The sequence below is a fragment of the Pyxicephalus adspersus genome, chromosome 3 (genome assembly GCF_032062135.1).
Source record: "Pyxicephalus adspersus chromosome 3, UCB_Pads_2.0, whole genome shotgun sequence".
Classification (NCBI taxonomy): Eukaryota; Metazoa; Chordata; class Amphibia; order Anura; family Pyxicephalidae; genus Pyxicephalus; species Pyxicephalus adspersus.
Genome location: NC_092860.1, coordinates 133,077,287 through 133,099,190, shown reverse-complemented (window position 1 = coordinate 133,099,190; position 21,904 = coordinate 133,077,287). Strand labels below are relative to the sequence as shown.

Below are 21,904 nucleotides of genomic sequence, written 5' to 3'. Positions count from 1 at the left end.
GAATGGGATTGATTGAACCCACATTTATGCTTACAGTACAATGCTGTGGTACGAAGTGGGCTTGTAGGGGGTCCATGATGTTATTTTTGATTATTTAGGTATAATAGCAGTCAGGGAGGTCATATGCTAGGCTGGCTCCATGTAGGAAATGCAATGCTTTTTATGAGTGCTCTGTGTTGAGTTTTTTATTTGTCACAAGAAAAGTCACTCTATAATGCACCTATCAATTGGCTACACAGATTTCCCACTGCTTTGCTGTAAAAAGATTGACACTCAGCAACGTAACATTTTAAAGTGGTGCATTTTATACAATAGCCATAAGGTGACAGACCTGCCAACCCTTCCTTACAGCTCATTGATAGAGGTTATTATGAATCTTTCTCTCCCTCTTGTCTTAGGTGAACACAGCAATGCTTCTACAGCTGTTTTAAGCGGTGCAGCCATTAATTTTGGTTAGCCACTATTTGTTTGTTTCACAGAATTAATCAAAACGCAATTTTTTTTTTTTCTGAATTGTTTGTCTAAATCTTTTAATAGAGAGTTTAGAGTCAGAAGAAACTCAATAGCTTAAGGTTTTTTGGATCCTGAAAGTATTTGAGACTTTGCTCAATCAGGTTTTGAAGCACACATACATTTTCCTTTAATAACAGTCTAAACATGTAGAGGTGACAGAAGCAACAAATAGACCCTGAAAGCATGTTAACTGGCTGTGGTAAAAATCTACTGCAACTACTAAAACTTTTCGGTCATAACACAAATCTTTCAGTGTTTACCCAAAGCAACTTTGAGGCCCTTTCATAGATTGGGTATCTCTTCACACGGAGAACTGTAGAATTTGTATGATTTCAAGTACAATCAAGTAGTATTTTACTAAACAAACTTGACTTTATTCTACTTGAATGTCCCACAATGTACAGTACATTTACACAGGCACGACACTGCTTAATGAATCCAGCCCAGGACAGTTACAGCATAACGCTCAACAAATGCAGCCAGTAGGCAATAAACGCATAGGCATATTATGTAAACTTGCAAAAAAAAAAAAGGATTTAACTTTAAAATTAAATGTTCTACTCAACTTTCACCTAGTCAAATAATTTATGCTCATCTCTAGTATGCATAAAAAGCAGACGCAGTGAATGTGCCTAGAGTTGCACCTGCGGTTAGGTTTTATTGCAGAATAGACATGTCTTTACTGAAGTAACGATTGTGCCTGCTGTTTGGCTGTTTTTGCTGTTTGGCTTTAACAATTTAAAACACACATACACAAGTTTGTTTGGGAAAAAACTTCCACTAGGAAACACTTAAAATGAAAAAGTCAGTATTTAATAATATACAATGCTGAGGTCAGAGGAAAAAGTACTCAGTAACGAGCACAGTACTGTGTTATGGTCTAGAATGAGGATAGTAAGAACAGGTTTCTCTACCTGTACATGACAGTTTATACTGTATACAAATGCAAGTTGAGAAACATTCTTCTACATCTGTACATTGATATTGGCAATACCACAAATATGACAAAAAGATAAACTATGCATAATAGAGAAAAAAAAAACCTATAAATGTATAAATATCAGACTTTTCTTTAGCATGTGAAGAATAATCATTAACGTTTTATATTAGTTCAATCTTTTTTTTTTTTTTTTTTTAATTGATGTGGAAAAGCAGTGAAGTGCTTTACAATAAATTATATCTTAATACATTAAACCAAACAATTTCATACAATCAGGTTTAGCTTTATAAACACAAAAAAAAAAAAAACAGAATTACAGTACATTAACATCACGTGACAAGATACAGGAAATTCATTAGAAAATATTGTAATAAATAATTCATGAATTATAGTGCAATTGATTTATGCATAAATAGAACTCACTGCCTTAAATAAGTTTATATAGTCAACAAAATCTTTTGAAAGTCAAGCCAGCTACAGACTGCAGTTATAACAAATTACTGGAGATGGACGTGATAATGAAAAGGCTGTAAATTATAAAAAAAAAAAAGAAAAAAATACACAAACTGGAATATTACTGTACACGCCAAATCATCTTCAGGTTAATTTACAATGCAATATAAAATAGAAATTACAAGAAATGGTTTAAACAATTTTACTGATCAGTAGTCTTAAAAACAGAGGCACAGCTTTTTTTAATTTTTAGTGTTTTTTTCTTTTTTTTTTCATTATAAAATATCTTGGTAACATTCAAACAGGCCAAAAATAAAATAAAGGGTTTACTTCTGCCTTCGGTTGTGTTAAGCAGTGAGCAGTAAATACATTTGATTGTTTTACCCAAAGGCATCGATTTTATTATACATTAAAAAAAATTATATCTGGATGTGAAGGACTTGAAATATAGACAAATGTGTTTTAAAGTTACCTGTTATACCACCGATGCATAAAACAGATAAAATATCCCTATGAAGTTAAAAATAAATACTACAAACTGTACGGATATAAAATCAGTGAAGGCTGTTACTAAAAGACTGTCCCTGATAGAAGGAATTCTGCTAACTTTTTCTTTTAATTATTTAATTCTAGTTCGAGGTTGTCTGGTTAACTTACAGATATTTCACAGCAAAGGTTGAGGAAGTTGATATTACCTGAACTGTGCGAGACATTTTATGTTTTTAAAACATAAACCTTAAAACAGTTCTGTTGGAGCATAAGATCGAATGCTCCTTGCAAAAAAAAATAAATAAAACTGTAACATTTAGCTGTAGAAGGTATTTAGATATTTAAAACCCATGCATGTAAAATTGTAGAAAACTAAATTTAAGTGCGTGCGTGCAAAATAATGTCCGCTCAAAGTTGTTTTTCCATTTGCCAAAGAGCTACTGGAATAAAAATTTGATGTATGAAAATAGTCTGAATTTTAGAGGTAAGATAGAACAGTGTAATGCCTGGCAACCCACAACAATGGAGTGTTCTGTAAAGGTAAATTACAAATTTGAAAACAAGCCTACATACTAGCACTAACAGTAAAAAATAATCACAATTTTTATAGTAAGAAAAGGGGTTGTTTTGTATATTCAAAACCCTGAACAAACTGCAGGTTTGGTCATAAGCAAAAAAGTTAAAATTGGTCTGGGGAAATTGAACTTTAACCATAGGGAAACGGTTTACAAACTGTGGCAGCAGCAAATACACAAACAGATTGAGGTCCATTGTTTGCATGAGCATGACAACACTTGGTGAGGAAAAGAAGAAGAAGGGGGGGGTTACAACCCAAATCCTAAGCTTATTTTGTGCACATTAAAAACATGCTCTAACCTGCATTCCAAGTTTTTTCAACATAGTTTGGATGTTTATCATAAAAAGAAAAAAAAGTAATAAATTATTTTCATAAAGTTAAATATTTTGATTTATAGTTTATTTAAAGTCACTTTAACAGACTTTCTACAACTACTAAAATGGGATATTTTTGTTTTGTAAATGTCCATCCCATTGATAAATGATGTAATAAAAAAGTTTTTTTTTGTTTTACTTTTACAACATTTAATTAGTATTATACACTTGTAATAACGTAGGTTTCATCAAACCTTTTTAAAATCTTCATATGTGTGGATACTAAAAGATTGTACAGTTTCCTCTCACTAAAATAATACTGCAAGCTTCCACACAAGTTCTTTTCATTTACCTGTAGGTGATCCAGAAAAAATAATGTAAAACCATAAGTGTAGAAAAGCTGATCGTTAGAGTACGAAATGTCCTACGACTGTCAAAAGTTAAGGTGTGGAAGTTGTGATTCAAACATTGGTACTGTAGTAAGAAGTGTTAATCATAGTTTACTTTCTGCTGTTAACTATGACCTATAAACCCTGAATTTTTTTTTTTTTTTACCTATTTAAGCAAAACAAATGCTCAATACATAGTATCAGTAGTAAGTGTGCAACAAATTCATTCAGTCCACAGTGAAAACCCTGAATAATCTATTTTAAAAGGCATGAATGTGGTTAAGAACCGTATCGTTTCGGCAGAGTATGTTAGGTCATACTCGGTTGAGTGTACTGTAGAAGTGTGTAACAATACACACGGATTATAGTAGTCGAAAATTCAAAAGTTACATCTACATAGACTTGCTACCATTTCTGGAGTTACCAGTCCCTGAATTAACAACATTGTACAAATTGGGTTCTGCTAAACGAAGCTTTTTTTTTGGAGGGTTCTTTAGTGTTCCAGACCGCTCTTTGACTTTGTATTCTAAAGTGCTGTGAGGTACGCCATATATTCCTTGTGCTTTGGAAACACTCATTTTTCCACTCAGTACCATGGCTATAGCTTCTTCCATAATTTCATGATCATATTGTCTGTATCTACCCCGTTTTTTCCTTGGCTGTTTGTCTTTTCGGTCGTCATCTGGGTTGTCAGAAGATATGTCGCCAGCTCCATTCTTATTATTAAGACATACAGGAGAAAGCTCTCCGTGAACATAGGAATCGACGTTGGAACGCGTTAGGTTTCCCGAACATTCAATTTTGTTTTGCTTGGGAAGAATGTTTTTCAGTTTTTGTAGAGATGAATTTTCTACAACTCCCGAGGTTTTAGTAACCTGATACATCACATCCAGAAGACCAGAGGAATCAGGCTGTGGTTTGGGCACAGAGCTCACTCGTACCTGAGGAATTTTTAGCTGTACAGTGGGGCCTGAAGATTCACAATGCAAACCTTCCTTTTTTTCTTTAAACTGAGCGACCATTCTCTGTAGAGTTAACTGATGGAGGTAACTGGAAGCGGTTGGGAGTTTCAGTTCCGAAGTTTCAAGTAGACTAAGTTTACTTTTTTCCGTATGCTCGGCCTGAGCCCTTGCCCACAGGGCGACTTTTTGAAAAACCGCACACGCCTCGGTGCCGTCTTTAAATAAATACCCATCTTTACAATTTTGAGCTGTGTTTTTAAAATATGCAGGCTTGCCTGCTGATAAGGCTTTTAAGTGAAGTAGTAGTGTTTTTTGAGGTATGCCATAAAGTATGGCGGCTTTGTTAACATCCAGTGTTCCCAGCTGAACATCTTTCAATGCTTTCGAAAGCAAACCATCTGCAAACTCAGGACTTCGGTCCAAATAGTCATCTCTCTCTCTCTGAAGTCTCCTGGATGAATGGAATGAAACGATGGTCAACTGATGCATGAGACGTGTACACAGGTATGGAAGGGTCCACTCCTTTATTAAAACTCCTTGCTTAGGTAACATCACTGCTTCTGATAAAGGTTTTTATTCAAAACGTGGAAGTTAGAAGTTATAGAAATCTTTACACGTCTGCTTGGACACTGTCAATCGTACGATGGCTTCTATAGCAACCCAGTCAAGAATTCAAAAACCATTTAGTAATTATAAATATATATATTTTTTTTTATTTTGTATAAAATTTCTTAAGTGCAAACTATTCCAGCTGACAGTTGCTTGCGGAGCCAAACTTATGGTTTTAACTTGGTTTTAAGCAATTAGTAAGCCCTTAATATTCAACTTTTGTTAGTAGAAACGTGACGTTACCGCTAAACAAGTAATAAAAGAGTAAACCCCCTTTTTAAAGATATGCTGCAGTAACACAGCCACACACAATACATTTAGAAAAGCACCAAACACACAAACACAAGGGAAAAAAAAAATACATTTTAACAATCAAATAGTTCACCCAGCAGACCCCATGAAGAGAAAAAATGCGAGTTAAAGAACACAGGAAACAAACCAAAAACAAAATTGATGGATGTAACAAAACTGGTAGATTCTCTCTCTTATAATTATAACTGCAGATCGTAAGATTCTGTGTATTATGTTAAAAATGTATTCAGTGTATGCTATGCTAATATAAAATACTAATTACACTGTTCTAGGTTTTGCAAACCTGAAGAAATAAGAACAATCATAAATTATGAAGATCCTGGTGATGAAAATAATACCGTATGTCATGAGTTAAAGTACAAGGGCTGCTATTGCTGGTGGTTGTAATTTGCTTGTGGTTGATCTGATCTAAGTTAAGAAAATATGGTTGGGAGTTTAAACCTACAACTAAAACTACTGCCAGTTTGCTTATCATTACACCACTTGCACCTAGTGGATACCCTAAATGCATAAATAATGCTGGATCAGCTATATTTTACAAAGTGTTTTAGTGCAATTCAAAAAAAAAAAAAATATGGAAGAATAAGATGGAAAGACACTTGCAACAAACACATAACATTATGGCAAACTTAAAGCTGTAGGTTTGCCATAACTGTAAAATCTGTAAACAGATAAGCTCCATGTAAGTGAAGTTGCTACTTACTCAAGTTTGAGATTTTTGATTTTGGAGTTTTCTTCAAGCCCATTGTCATTTCTCTTCACAGAGAGATCCAAAGCTCCATCTTCTGCAAAAAAGAAAGAAACTCTGCCTAAGACAGATATCATTTTTTACTGCTAGCTTTTACTCATTGCCAGCTTGCTCCCATCACAGGTCTAAACATAGCCTTATTGTGCAAACACTTTCAGAAGAATGTTAACTGCCCTAAAACAAAATTTTCTTTTTTAATCTGTACTCTAATTGCCACATACAATAGTTAAAATGATATGACGATATAATAAATGTTCCCAACAGGCTTAACATTTATACGATTTAAAACCAGATGCTATAATCAGTATAAGAAGGTAAAGAGTACTGAAACAATATTCTTAGCAAAATGTGCTGATCATTTGATGCACAATTTTAGCCTTTAGTTGTTGACTTGTACTTCATCATTTCAATTTTTAGGGAAGAGGTAAGGGAGAAGACAGGCTTTTATGGGCAAATATAAAATTGCAAAAGTTTTAATAATGTTGTTAGTAGTCATATTACTAACATAGATCTACCAAGCTTATATACATTCCAAAAAAAGTAGTGAGCATAATAGTAATTTTATTTAGTAATAATAAAAAGTAAAATTGCTAAAATAATACTGTGTTTACAATTTCACAAGAATGTTACCACACGAATGATTGAGAATGATAGTGAAAAAAACGTGAGCTTCCCCGAGTGTGGCTCGAGGTTACAGCTTTTGTACCCCGAGCCACACTTAGGAACACCGCGGGGGGGGGGGGGGGGGGTTAGAGGACATCATCATAGATATCTTCTAATCATCGTTCTTCGAATCTTTTGTCTCTTTATGTATATTTTACATTAGTAACTCTTCTATAGCTCTCAATTAATCTTCTTATATCATCTTTGGGATACCTTGGTTTAGTTAGCCCCATATGTATCTTGATTTCAGTTATCACGTTTTTCTCACTATACTGATCTCAATCATCCCCTGAAGAAGCCTAGGGGCGAAATGCGTCAGGTATTTGAGACAACTCCTGATAACATTCGCGTGAAATTGTAAATAGTATTTTTAGCAATTTTACTTTAATATGCTCACACTACTTTTTAGAATGTATATAGTTTAGTAGATCTATGTTAATAATAGGACTACTAAGAACACTAATAAAACTTTTGCACTTTATTTTTGCCTATAAAAGCCTGTCTTTTCCCCTACCCCTTCCCTAAATATTGAAATACCCAATACCAGGGTAGGCACTAAACTCATATCTATACGAGATAGAAAACCCCTCCTGCAATCTTCCTCCCTTAGTTCTTGTACTTCATCAGTCAAATTACTCAGACCGAGATTGTAGAAGTGACTAAATTGAGATTAAAGATTAAACAACTTTGATGGCTCACACCTCATTAGCAGCACACTGAAATTATTCAGCTACTAATGAGATAACTCTACAAGCAGGTTCCCAAATTTTCCTAAAGACCAGGGTCCATATTTTTTACTTAAAATGTATTAAGAGTTCAGCGATGTTACAAAGGCTTCCTTACCGTCCTGAAAAGAATTATCCTGAATCCGTGTGACTGTGAGGTCTAAAGGGCTGTCCTGATCTTCCTGAAGTAAGCTTTCTGTTTGGTTCAGCTGGAAACCATTACAGCCATGTGGAGAATTACCCATTGTTCCATTGTCTTGATACATTTTTCGGCTTTTTGAAACATATTCAATTGCAAACTGACGTATCATTTTCTTCATTAATTCCTGAGCTACAAGTGGAATGTTGGGATCACAGTTCTGAGGAAGATCTGAGTAGAAAATGAACCAATCAGTTCTCCAGCCGTGTTGAAATAGATTTCATACTGTCAGAGCAGCTAGTTAAATCTTTGAGTTCACAATAATATTTCAGTTTAAACAGGTCACCTCTTAGATGCTATGTTAGTACAGGTCTCCTTTAAAAGGTACTACTAACAGCACTACTAAAGTAGCAAGGATACATAAGGAGTCCTGCTCAGCATTTTATTTTGAGACTTTTCTGTAATGATTACAACCTATACGTTGTCAGTAAACTGATATTTGTGGAACTATCTTGCCTATAAAGCTGGAACACACTGATATGCGCCTCACACAAAGAAATCCTGATGCAAGTACCAGGATTCAAACTTAATGAACTGCTGATCCATGTAGCAAAAAGAAAGCAGAGTGATGGGTGTACAACTATCCTTCTATTGACCTTGCAAGATGGTTTGTGTGTATTTGCTGGGCACACTTTTACAACAACATGCATACAACGCTTTTTCTGAGGTCATCATAAGGAATGCAATTAATTTTTTAGCTAACAGACTTAAAAGGATTAAATGTTAGGCTATGTACACACGTGCAATAATTGTCATTAGAAAGGACCTTTCACAATCATTTTCAAGGACTGCACGATGCATGAACGAGTTCTGTACATACAGCCCTGTTCTGTTCAATTAGGAGGGGAGGAGGAGAACGACAGAGCAGCACCCCGCTGCACTCTCTCCCCCTTTCCCTTCTTTTATGATTGTTCATGGTCCGTGGATCCGCCAGGACAGTCGTTCCGACAATGAACGACAAGTGCTGTACACACGACAAATTCTTGTCCGATAGCACTGAGCCGATTATTGAACGAGAACCATTGGTGTGTACCAAGCCTTCGTTGAGGATCATTGATCAGCATTGGCCAGGCACTGACCATTATCCTAATATTGCAAAATTTTAACCTTCTAGCTTTCTTAGATTCCTCACACCTTACAATGTAAACATTTGGAAGCCAGCAGGATCAGCATTTTAGAAAATGTTTTTGGAAAATAGGCAAATAAAAGGTAGACCAACATTATGTAACTTCTGTGACTGTGCCAATACTGGGTATCTCTAATGATTGAGAACAGTGTTGTTCCAAATCACACAATCATGTTGACAGTCAATCATAAGGTTTGCGGACAGACCCGATATTTTCTGTCACTGAATATGACGTTACAATGACCTAGCTAAATGTGCCCTATTAGTATTGGTCTTTAAAGAATTAAGTTGGACCAGATTAGATTCCAATTACTAAAAAACAAAATCTGTAATTACAATGGAATGCATTTAGCAGCATACTTTCAATAAAAGAAAACACCTACCTTTCTTCTGAAAGAGTGCATTTAGGTAATTTTCAGCTTGGCATTCAATTTTCTCTGTGTTGAACTGGCCCTGAGATATCACTTCCCCTGTAGGTGTGGACTGTGCTGAACCACCTGATGGTGTGCAGTCCTAAAGAGGGGAAAAAACAGATCACAATTAGACCAATAAAGCTCCAGTACTTTGTGGCATTTTAATGCAGATTTAAATACTTACAGCTGTCTCCTTGTGAAGGCTACATAATGAACATTTCTCATCCACACACCAATCAACCAGTTCTTCTGGTTCACAGTCTAAAACACAGAAAATATTTTACCTGTTAAAAATAGCTGCATCTTTCTTAACTTGGCATATATAAATTTCACAAAGCCATTTATAAAAGAATAAAATAGAGCAAAAAAAAAAATAGGTATACACTAAAATAGTATAAGGTACTGACTGGATTAAACTGAACCGCAAAATGATATACAAGGTTATAAGAACTAAAAGCTAAAATCTAGAAATCTAAAAATGTTCATTGTGCCCAAAGCAGTACCCTAAAGATTCTTATTTTGTCTTAAAGTACCAATAAAAATAACAGTGCCCCTCCTGTGATGCTTTGAGCCTCATAGTTTGTGATGCCTTAGTTTATCATATACTTCAGATATACATCATTGCACTGCTGGTCACAAAATCTGGAATAAGATTTAGTGCTGTTACTACTATGTGACTCTTCTTGCTGGAATGGAAGCTGAACGGAGGACCCAGACATAAGGGTGCAGATCCAACATGAGGAACCAAGGACAGAAAAAAAAACAAATATAGAAAGCACATATTAAGAAAAAGGATCAGTTTCAGGGAAAACAGTTTTTATGATTAGGTTCTCTTTAAAGGTTTCACTTTGCTCATCACAAATTAAACATCAACTCAGGGCAAGAACTCAAAGGCCCAGCGTTTTTCATTGCCACCAGGCAATTCCTTTTATGAATTTACCCATTTCCACATTTCTGGTAGCAATGTAATGTGAATTATCATAACAGCTTTATATGTATTTAAGAAACTAACTTTGATTTATAGTTCGTATTATTAATAAATTAAATTATCCCACCTTGTACATAAAAGTTATATATGTACAATGAGGAAGTTGTGTTGGCTTTTAAAATCGACATACATCTTCTGGCTTTTAAAACGTACATACATCTTCTGCAATAAAGACTAGTCAATGTGTTTTACACGGTTTCTCTCTACAGTTAAAACCGGGCAGCTCAGGAAATACCAGTGTCTGGGCAGACTCTACCTAGGTCAGCTCAGGAAAGAGCACCGTGTCTAGGCAGACACTACCTAGGTCATCAAAGCTTATAATTGTAGCTGGGCTCTTAAGAAACCACTAGAAGGAAGAGCCTGAGAATCTATTTATGACAGCCTCATGAGAATAGAGAACAAGCAAATCAAGTGAAAGTCATCTAGAAAAACACTTTATAGAGATAATATACAGAAACTGCAGAATATAAATGATTATATTTACTTTATTTCAGAGTCTGTGTCATGCAAATGAAGCAGCAGATAGAGACCTATTGATTTATTTAGTGCCAACTTATTACACAGTGTTGATTATTTTGCTCACATGGTATCCAGCTCCAGGAGTAATCTTAGGATATTTTTTTAAATAGATAGGCTTGTCACCAAGTGACTATAATCGTAGAACAGTTGTGTAACAGAATGTTCCACCGACAACCAGCTCAACACTAATCCCTGTACTCTAACCAAAGAAAATTTAAATAATGATTAAATAAACAATGATTGCCCAGAATTACAATTGTCATTCAAAAATCTGGCCTTCAATTTTCCAGTTTTCTGGAGGCGCTGTTTATGTTTTGAAGGTGCTGTACCCCAGAATCAGCTGTTAGGTCTTGCTTTTCCTCCATAAAAGGAAGCTGTTCCTGTTGCTGAGGATGCTGTTACTGTCATGATCATCCTGACAGCCCATCTGCTATTTCGCTTCTTTTCGAGGGTACAGAAATGATTGAAAATGCTGAGGCACCATTTTGTTTAGTTGAACAAAAATTCTGTAAAACTGTTTTTTTTAGTTGTCATTTCATTTAGTGTTATTTCATTTTAATATTTACACCATATATAAACTTCAAAAATCTAGGATTTTCGAAAATTTTTGAATTTTTGAACCTGTACTGTACACAATTTTGCAGCTCTAACTATGGAAAGTTGAAATAATGCACTGTAGTAAGAGGAATATAAAAAAAATATGGGGCTTTAACCCATTAATAAAGTGGTTATAATTGCAGATTGAGTACTAAGAGTCATTGAGCACCCCCACCTCAGCCCTACTAACCATAATACACATGTAAGTATCACAGAAAATAAAAAGGAGTACTTTACCCAAATTATTTCTGGATGACTGGGTCAAAAAAAAAAAAAAGAGAAAAGGAGTGTATAAAATAAAAAAAATAAATAACATACCATCAAATAAACTGAGGTCTCTACGTAACCCTGGTCCATACAGCCCTTCTAGAATGCTCTCGAAACCTAAAAAAAAAAAATGGAATCAGATTAAGAAAATTCATAAATGGCTTTTTAAGATGCCAATATTTTTTAACAATACAATAGCCGGACAGAGGGCACCTGGAAGCCAATCAAAATTCTCTCTTTCCCCTCCCAAATTTTGAAAGAAACCTGTAACAAAGAAAGGCTGCCATCACTGACCTCTTAAACCATGAAGTTTCATGACTCCTCTAGACCACGGGAAAAAATGCAGATCCAGACTTCTGAACCTTTTTTCTCTAAACACCTCTTCTAGGTCTGTGTCTCAAAGGGCTTAAAGCAAAAAGCCAGAGAACCTGCATTTCCAAAAGCAGGTCAAGCAATGGTAACTTCTGTATTTTTTCCTAGTGCAGCTTTCTATCAAAATCACGTAAACTAGCATGTATCACTATTGGTATACACACCAATACATGTACTACTGTATTGTGCCATTGTCAGGGGCACGGTGATAAGATTTGGAAACAAACAACAGATGTCCATTAAGATCGCATGAAATATCCACCAAGATCACATCTGGCAAAATTTTCAAACTATTTTTAAGGGAAGTACAAAACTTTGAATACAAATAAAATTTAGTACAACACAATGTTCCCAGAAAAAAAAAAAAAAACATTAACAAATTACAAACAAATACTTGCTAATCAGTAATGATAATTCCTAGAAGTTTATTTTTAGTCCAGCATTCCAGACTAATATCACAAAACACAAAATTAAGAAGTAATACTAAAATATGACTGTCTATCTCACCGATTACAGTACTAAAGCACAATACTTTACAATATTTTAGTTTTGGACCCAGCATAGTTCTGGGACTTTTAAACCATTTAATTAAATTTAAAAAAAGGTTGTCGTGTCAATCTGCCCTGTAAAACTTTACGTGAAACAGACAACTGAAATGGTGATAATCCTGAAATCCTGATAAATGCTCTTGAAAATCCTAGAGCAGACTGGACTGCAGGCTTAGACAGGCCTCCTACAATAAGAATTATCTACCATGTGTTTTTGACAGTCCAGTGATCTCCCTGGCTCCAATTAGCTGGGCACACAATCCGGCTGTTTTTGGGTTGGGTCACAATACAGGGGTTGCCACCCTCCTACAACTTCTTCCAACCTGGCTTAAAAAATTTCTGGGTTTAATACTGCAGTCCATATAAAGTTTTTGGCCCTGGGGTTCTAATGAAAGTCCTAAGAATTCTGTAATTTTGGATACATTTTCAGACTAGTAGTATTTTAACACATAGGTAAACCTACCAGCAAAATCTAAGTTTCCATGGGTGGTAGAAGGCAGTATATAGATGTGCAGGTGTTTGCAGGAGGCTACAGAAGCCCAGCAGAGTGGGATTATTTTACTTTTATTGAAAAAAACTATTTGCAAACTCTGCAGTTTGTGTTAGATGACAAGTTATTCCAATAGGTCTAGAGGTAGCAAACTGCCCCGAGATACTGTGTAATGTCCGAGAAAAAACAAAAAAGCCTAAACTCTGTAAAACTGCTTAAAACCGTTTCAAAAACGGTTAGTCTTTGACAGACAAGGGAAGAAATAAAACCATTCTGTGTCGCTAAAAAAACTATTTAAATGATAAAGGAGATTCCAATAAATTTATACAACACAAACACTAAAAAAAAAAAAAGTTACTAAACTGGCTTTGCAGCCTGGCAGAAGCTGTGTATATTTCATAAGAGAATGGAGAGCAAGATAAATCCTTTTTGGAGGCAAAGAGCTACCATATTTATATTTCAGCAATTCGACTACATTTCAGTTTTAACTCATATCAGTGTGGAGAACTAAAACTGGAATGCTATAACTTACTGCCATGTGCACCCAGTCCATTCAGGAATGGATATCTCCTTTCTGTGGAAGAAAGGATGAATGTTTTATTTCTACAAATTTGTGGGTGTAAATTTTTATTAGGATTATAGGTACAATGCTGTACACTCAAATGCAAACAATACCGATACAAAAACCTTTAGACGTACAACTAAATTTACAGTGAAGAGAAAATCAGAAAGGTAGATCCTGGAGATATATACATTTGATTATATGTACTGCTCCATTAAATCTGTAAGGAACTGACCACTTATCACTCGTGTTTCCATAGGAACTGATGAATAATGTATATGACACAAATACCGTTTCCATGGAATCAAGAAATTTCTTAATACCTACATACATAAACTAGGTGAAAATTACCTTGTGTCAATTTAGAAAATTGAATCCAGGACGGAAAAGGAGATTTGGGAAAAATCTTTGCGCAGATATGCATTGTGCAGCTGCAGAATATTTTCTTTCAAACTGCAAAAATATCACAAAGTACTGTGACAACCAAATGATTTCCATGGAAAGCGAGGCGCTGGGGTGCATCCAGACAATAAATGCCTACAGATATAAGTTATAAAAGAACGCTCACATTAGCATCCTTTCAATTCTGACATAGACAATATTTCTGTATGTAAATGAACAAACTAGGGATAAGAAAAGTAAAAGTGACCAAAATGTCCTGTGATGGACACAATGATGCAGTTTTGTTTTTCAGTGATGAGAGTCATGCTAATTTCACAATTACGGCTTTGTTTCATGGAATACATTTTATTTTTATAACCACTTGTAAGGGGAATGGGCCAACTGGTATATGTATCAGTACACCATAAATAAGAGACACCCAGGAACGACACAGGTCTGTCCTGCACTCTATATTATGGAGTTACGCCATCCCAGCCAATCAGGAAGGCCAAATATCAGAATGTGGACAAGGAGGAAGAAGATGGCAGCACCCACAACAGAACGGGGACAGGCGAGTATCCCCAGGGTTCAGTACGCCTTTAATGTATGTAAACATGCATTTTTATACTAAGGCAGAACATGGAGAAATAATGATCTGCCAACACATCACAACATGCACACAATATCAATTACCATAAATACTTGATCTAACTGCTTTTGTATGAGCAAAAGGAATTTTTTTTCTCTGTATGGGGAATTTGATCCAAGTAATTTTTTTCTCCTTCCCATAGACAAAAGTTTAACTTAACAGAATTTTTTTTTTCCCCTCGACTTAGCTAACTGTAACCAAAGGAAAACTCAAAATAAAATCATTAGTTTATAGCAAAGAAATGTAGGCAGAATATTACGAGTTCCTACCTAATCCAATGCTGAACTTAATAAAAGCACATGATTGAAGACTGATGAAGAAGATACCCATGAACAAGATACATTATACCCACTGTTATGACACAAATTTAACATTTAATTTCCCTTAAATATTTTTACAAATTGGTGAATTCAAATTGTACAAAGCCAATTAAAGGTTTCTTTAAAGTATTCAAAAATTAACTGTAAAGTTAAATTATTAGCATGCTGGGTTTGGGAATGAAAATGATCTTACTCCATAAATTAGCTTATGATTGCTAAATAAGATTTTACATTTTGCTGCTGAGAGTAAGTGCTGCTAAACCAGGACCCTTGGCTTATTCCAGCCCTTTGCTTTATGTAAAAAAGAAAAAAAATGAATAAAAATGAGAAGTCACCACAAAATGTCTGCCAACACCTTGGGTAGCCAGAAGTTTTGTCTTGTCCACCCTCTGATTAAAGCTTTCCCTTTACATTACATTGATCTGTAGATTCCTTATCTCTCGTTATATACTAAGTACACAGTAAAGCAAAACCTACCATGTCAAGCTTTCTTTGTACAATCAAACCTATAAAGACAGGCCCTTCTGCTAAATGAAAGGCTTGCTTCTGAAGGTGTTAAACAGAAACAGATATAGAAATGACAAGGTTACAAAACCAGATTAAAATTGGCACTGAAAATTAAATAAAGCTCTTCCTGTAACATCTGACTTATAAGAATTTGTACAGAACTTTGTAAACTGTAAAACAAAAGAAGAAAAGTAAACACTGAGAGAAGGGTTCCAATTGTGGCTCCAGAGAGAACCCATGGCAATAATTACACTAGTACCTTACAGACTTCCAATTCTCAGGATGTCTCACCTACTTTTTTATACCAGTCAATTGAGAAAGACAAAGTCACTTAAGGCCTTGATTATGCTTTATAACTTAGGTCAGATACAGATAAGCAGAAAGTGCATCTGAAATCGCCAACACGGTGGGTGAATTAGGGGTTTTGCTTATCTGGGTCACGTTCAGTCTTAGGCTACGTACACACGTTCAATAGACACTGTACATACAGCGCCATTCTTCTCTATAGAGAGGGGAGGGAACAACAGAGTGGTACCCCGCTGTGCTCCTCTCCCTTCACTTGTATTACGATTGTTCATGGATTCGCCAGGTTCATGAACGACGTTGGACGAGCGATGTCATTTGACGTGTGTACCTAGCCTAAAACACATCTATATGTAGTTATTTTTTTAGTAGTTATTATCAGTAAAATGTTTCCCCATAAAATTGTGAGTATGGGCTGTGCAAGATTACAGAAAACTGGAAACACAAACTCACAAATACTAATTAACGCTACGTTTTCCATAAAAAGGAGCACACATGAGATGACTTTAAATTCTTTTGTTAAATATAAACAAAACAAGACTGTTGAGTTAATGCCTACCAAGTATATCTAGTCTTTAAAAAAGGTGAAAATTTACCATTGCAAATAAGTAATGCATTGAAAACAACTACAGCTCATCGCTTTAGGGCAGCCTTTTCACCCTGAAGAAACCCATGACATGGCTCAGTGGGACTGGGCAAGAAAAGAGGAAGGAAGAGTGCCAGAAAATGCAGGAATGGTGAGTAAGGGAAGTTTTGGAAAGTCTAAAAAACATCGTCCCTTGGATAAAAGAATTATAAACCCTTGGGGTTCTGCTTTAAAAGTGAGCGGCAATTATGGCTCTACATTTGGCCTAAGAAGTTATACCCTATATACGCCACATCATAAATATCTACCTATGTACTGGTAAGGTTGCTAGGCTCTGGGATCACAAATGTGACAAGGTGAGCAGAGACAATGAGAGGAAACAGGCTCTGCAGTGTTCATCCAACCCATTCCCCACAGGGAAAATATTATTCTTATTACTATTACACACAGCCTTGAAGACCATGACCAAGGGGAAAGTTCCAGAAATTCGGTTTATTGGTGGTAATTAATGAAATATTGGGACTTTCACTTTCCTTTTTTTCCCTCCACCCTTTAAAAAGAAGGAGAAGATAACTCTACTGTAGTGTAATAGGAAACAGTGATAGGACATTTTCCTGTGACTATCCTGGGGTTTATTACAGTAAAATTTGCAAAATTGGTTTGTAAAAACTCTTACCCAAGACATAACTGTTTTTTTGTTTGCAAAAAGCTGAAAAAATATTTTTTAATTCTGGTTCCTAAGTATCCTTTAAAACTACAAAAATGGCTAAGCAGAAATTTAACATTTTTCATACCTTTAGAAAATAACTTACAAAAGTAATTTAAAGCCAAGATTTGGAGAACTCCAGGTGCTCCAGTTTAGAATATTTATTCTTAAATTAAGAAGCTTCAATATATCATATATTGCATGGAGTAGGGATATCAGTTATATAAAGAATAACTGTCACACTTCAGTGCATACAATTTGTGAGTTTACACTAACTCATTTAGAAAAGTAATAGGAACAATGTGTGAGAAGCATAAATAAAACTGTGAAAATTAAAATTATGCTTCTTGGAAATTGTATAAAGCAGAACAAACAGTAACAGTTGTGTCGTCCCTTAATCAAAATGACAAATCTAGATTTTTCAGCTCCGGGTTTTAGTCAAATAATTCAAAAAACTATTAATAAAAAAAAAAAAAAAAAAAGTTTCAATAGTGGACTGGCTACCTAGCATCTGTATTTGCCAAAGTAACTTATTTGTGCAAGTTTTCTAGATTATACTTTCTTCTACATTATCAGCTGTCATTTGTTGCAGCCCCCTGGCTACCTGGCATTTATCCGCCTTTCAGCCCAAAAACTGTATATTATTGTTTAAATTTTACAAATCTTCCATCGGGCTTTTCATTATTGCAGAAAGGGACAATCTCTACTATTATAATTCTTCCTAAATGTCTGGCTTTTTATTATTATCCTCATACGTATGTGACAAATGGAAGCAATTGTTCTGAATGAGTGTTGAAGTAGATAACTTGCATGCCCATCACTTTACCATTTGTACATAAACGACGCTATAAGGCCACATCAAGCACAGTGACCCAAAGGAGCTTAACTATGAAACCTTGAAAATACCTACAATGCACATACAGAAATGGCTGGTTAACACAATTACAATATTAAAGTGTTGCCTCCAACACCATACAAAAGAAATTTAGCAAACTAAGGAAACAAAGACAACAAAAGAACAATCAATATCTCGAACAAAAACATTTGTATTACACAAGTATGATATGACTGAATTAAAGTAAATTTCCTACTAACAAAAGAACAAAAAAAATATTAAACATTATTTGCACAACAAACCTTGTAAACCTACACAAGAAAAAAAAGTTCAAACAAAATGTCGCAGTGCCAGATTACCTAAGGCTAGAAGCATGATCTTAAAAAAAAGACGTGGATGTGCATGGAGATTTCTAGCCTGCCCAAACATGTGTGCTCACACAGGATCACCGTTAACATGATTTACACATCAAGTCTATGATCAACTTGGTGGAAAGTGGATAGTGGCAAGGGCGGTTCCAAAATACTTTCCCAAACTGTTCTACATACAAATAATTACTGCATACATACATAATACGTAGAGTTGGCCCCCACAGAAGTAACACACACGGTTCTCACTACCATCAGAGCCAGGTATGCAAACCTTAAACTTTTTACCAAAAAAGATATAGAAATCATCAGGGAGTTGACCAATTCCAGTGTCACATAAGGATCTACTTTTGTGCATATAGGAAGGACGTCTCAGTTGGATATGTTCAACCCCAACCTCAGCCAGCCATTCAAAAAAAAAAAAAAAATAAAAAAAATAAAAAAAAAACGACCTCTGCAAGCATACACATGAATATCAGGAGCAACATTTTCATTAGCAGCCGAAGAAGCACATTTTTTCCCCCTCATCTTACAGTCCCTGGTATCTTAACATTTATTAGAAATTTTATGTTACATCTTTTGACTATATTATGGAATTTGGAATGTAACAAAGTATTTGTGGGGGCACCCTATTATCTCCCCTAACTGTACAAAGAATTTCTTTTTTTTCTATCAAGAATAAAAAATAAAATAGAGCATGTGACCTTTAGCCTGCTATTCTCACATCATAGCAGTAAAAAGCATGTCTATAGCTTAATATCTTTGCAAATTTAAACACACCAGTGAATGACATATCTGCTTAAAAAGCAAGCCCAGAAAGATATATTCACCTTTGTGTTCACTTAACACTTCTCCGCTCCATCTGACCCCTCAATCTGTGTCTCTAATAAAGCAAGGAGCATAGAGAAGCATGCCTCCCCCTCCCCTATGTGTTTTAGTGTATGCACATCCAAAACAATTTCCATTCTCCATTAATAGCTAACTTGTTGTACAAAGATGATTAAAGTAAAAGAAGATTTTGCTTCTGACAAGAGTTGACAACCCCTCTATATCGGTATGTATTTATAAAGTACACCTGACATAAAGGAAATAAAGCTGCTGTTGTGGCATTTGCCCTCTGACTTTAAGATTTTCTTTTGCTTCTAAGCATCTATATATATTATGATATTAAAGACATATTCTCAAGACCATCCTGCCCAAACTGAAAGTCTCAAAAGCTACATTTTCTAAAGCAATCACAGTATTTTTGTCTTAATTTTTTTTTAAACGGTGGGAAGAAGCTGTAGGTTGGTAGTGGCAGTAAACAACTTTATAGTAACCACTCAAAAAACAGCTGGGCGATTGCTGAGAAGTGCCGGGTGGTGCACCCAGCTAAAAGGTGGTGGGGAGAAAGCCGAACCACAACACTCACAGCCATTTAAAGCAAACTTGCAATGAAGCCAGTTTAGATCCTATGGCCGATTTATCTACATGTCTGTGCAACAAAATTCCTCGAGTGAGCAGAAATATCTTGACTTCACCTAGGAATTGGCGCATAAGCCTGCTCCACCCCATTGCTCCTAAACAATAGTAGAGTAGGGTCCCTTGTAGTCAGAGTATCTGGATTGCTCTAGAACAGCGGTCTCTAATTGGTGGTCCGCGGTTTTGGCCTGTGCACCCCCGAGGTGGTCAGGAGAAGGACCCGCTGGTGGGGTGCACCTCCAGAGTCACGGACCATGTCCTCTGTATGGTACGCAGGCTCAATGAAGTGAGCAGGATGCATCTCTGGACACAACCCGGCCACTTTCCCATCACAGGGTTCTCCATATCAAATGGCTAGTTGCCTATTTGTTGTGTTGTGTTGTGTTTGCTTCAACCCACTTTTGCTTTTAACTCCTTCCAAGATAGCAGTGCACTTCCTATGTATGGTATTCCTTTGCCTTTGAGTCCAGGAATTGTCAATCTGCAGTATGAGATCATGAAAGGCTTTGCTGCTTCTGATTTTAGGATGTGGAGCAACATTTGGTGGTGTCACCACTTTGCCCTTCATTTCCTTTTTGGGGGCACAGCTTACAAAGATCTGTGACCCGTTAAGAGCTAAACCTAAAGAGAACAGGATTAATAAAAAAAACTGCAATATTTATGATTTAACCTGTATTTTTTTCCCACGTAGAAAAATGATCGCAGCTTAGGGAAGGCCAAACACAGTTCATAACCTAAAAAGGTACCATGTTGTAATTATTATCATACAGTATTTATATAGTGCCAACAAATTACACAGCACTTTACAAAGTCCATAGTCATGTCACCAGCTGTCCCTCAATGGGGCTCACAATCTAATGTCCCTACCAAAGTCATAAGTCAATGTCTTTATGTATGTTAATCTTTATCATAATCATATTTCAATGTCTTTATGTATTTTAATCTTTAATACAGTCTAAAGTTTTGGGGTGAAGGCAATTAACCTTACTGCATGTTTTTGGAATGTGAGAGGAAACCCACTCAAACACAGGGAGAACCTGCAAACTCCATGCAGATCGTGTCTTGGCCAACATTCTAACCTGTGACCTAGCACTGAAAAGGCCAGAGTACTAACAACTGAGCCACCATGCTGTCCATGCTACAGGTTGTAGTACAGGTGGTACATGTTGACGTTTTAGAATATTTTTGATAATTTCAGCAAATTTTTAAACACATTGTGTTGTTTGTACCAACAAAACTATCTGAGAGGTTTTGTATTGAGAAAAAATGTAGCCGAGGAGAGAAGTGACATTATAAGATAATTAGTAAAACATTTTAAGGAAAACTGGCAGAGAAATCAGGTAGGCTGCTATGACTAAACTAATGGCTTGTCAGTTGAATGGAGGCCCTAGTAAATTATATGGCTTACACCGTTACACAACTTTAAAGTAGTCAATAGGGAGGACGCTGAAGACCCAAATATATCTATGCACACATTTGAAATCCTAAACCTTGAAATCAATCACCCATTTTATGTGTATATCCCAACTGGTCTTCCTAAAGTACACATTGCCTTGGCTAGTGCTGCAACTTATTTTAGTTTAAGTTACTACACATCGCTTACTTTTGTTCAGGTTATGCAAGCAAACAATAGATTGGTTAATAAATTACTTAAAAAGCCAATTTCTGGCACTTGACCCAAATAATTAAAGTAAACGTGGCCCAAGCCAATGTTTATTTAAACAGTGATTAAAAAATGGGCCATAAAAGATAATAAGTAAGAGAATTCAAGAGAAAAAGAATATCGAATACAGAAGTCAGGAAAATGCTGAGATCTCAAAATATCAATGCACTGAATGTTGAATACAAGAACAAACAAGACAGCCTGTGTATATCAGACTGCCGATTATAAAAATGACACGTACACGCATATCAATCATATGAACACAAGGCACTGTGTAATTTAATGTTAATAAAAATTACCTTTCCATTTCAATCTCCAGTCAGCCATGATTTTGTAAAAGTGTCAATAAA

The 21,904-nt window shown here is 35.6% G+C and overlaps 1 protein-coding gene across 5 annotated transcripts in view; it reads right to left on the bottom strand.

Moving 5' to 3' along the window:
* The window catches only part of LCORL (ligand dependent nuclear receptor corepressor like), a 49,099-nt gene that overhangs the window by 15,471 nt on the left and 11,724 nt on the right, over window positions 1-21,904 (bottom strand). For 2 of the 5 annotated variants that reach the window (XM_072406401.1, XM_072406399.1), the window contains exons 2-7: window positions 11,855-11,920; window positions 9,617-9,693; window positions 9,403-9,532; window positions 7,813-8,064; window positions 6,262-6,343; window positions 1,305-5,088 (exon numbers count right to left, since the gene is read on the bottom strand). In XM_072406401.1, the coding sequence (XP_072262502.1) occupies window positions 4,068-5,088; window positions 6,262-6,343; window positions 7,813-8,064; window positions 9,403-9,532; window positions 9,617-9,693; window positions 11,855-11,920 (1,628 nt within the window). In that variant the 3' untranslated portion in view covers window positions 1,305-4,067. Of the gene's footprint in view, window positions 1-1,304; window positions 5,089-6,261; window positions 6,344-7,812; window positions 8,065-9,402; window positions 9,533-9,616; window positions 9,694-11,854; window positions 11,921-21,904 lie in introns of those variants that run through there. The other 3 variants (XM_072406398.1, XM_072406397.1, XM_072406402.1) reach the window with 2 other exon arrangements.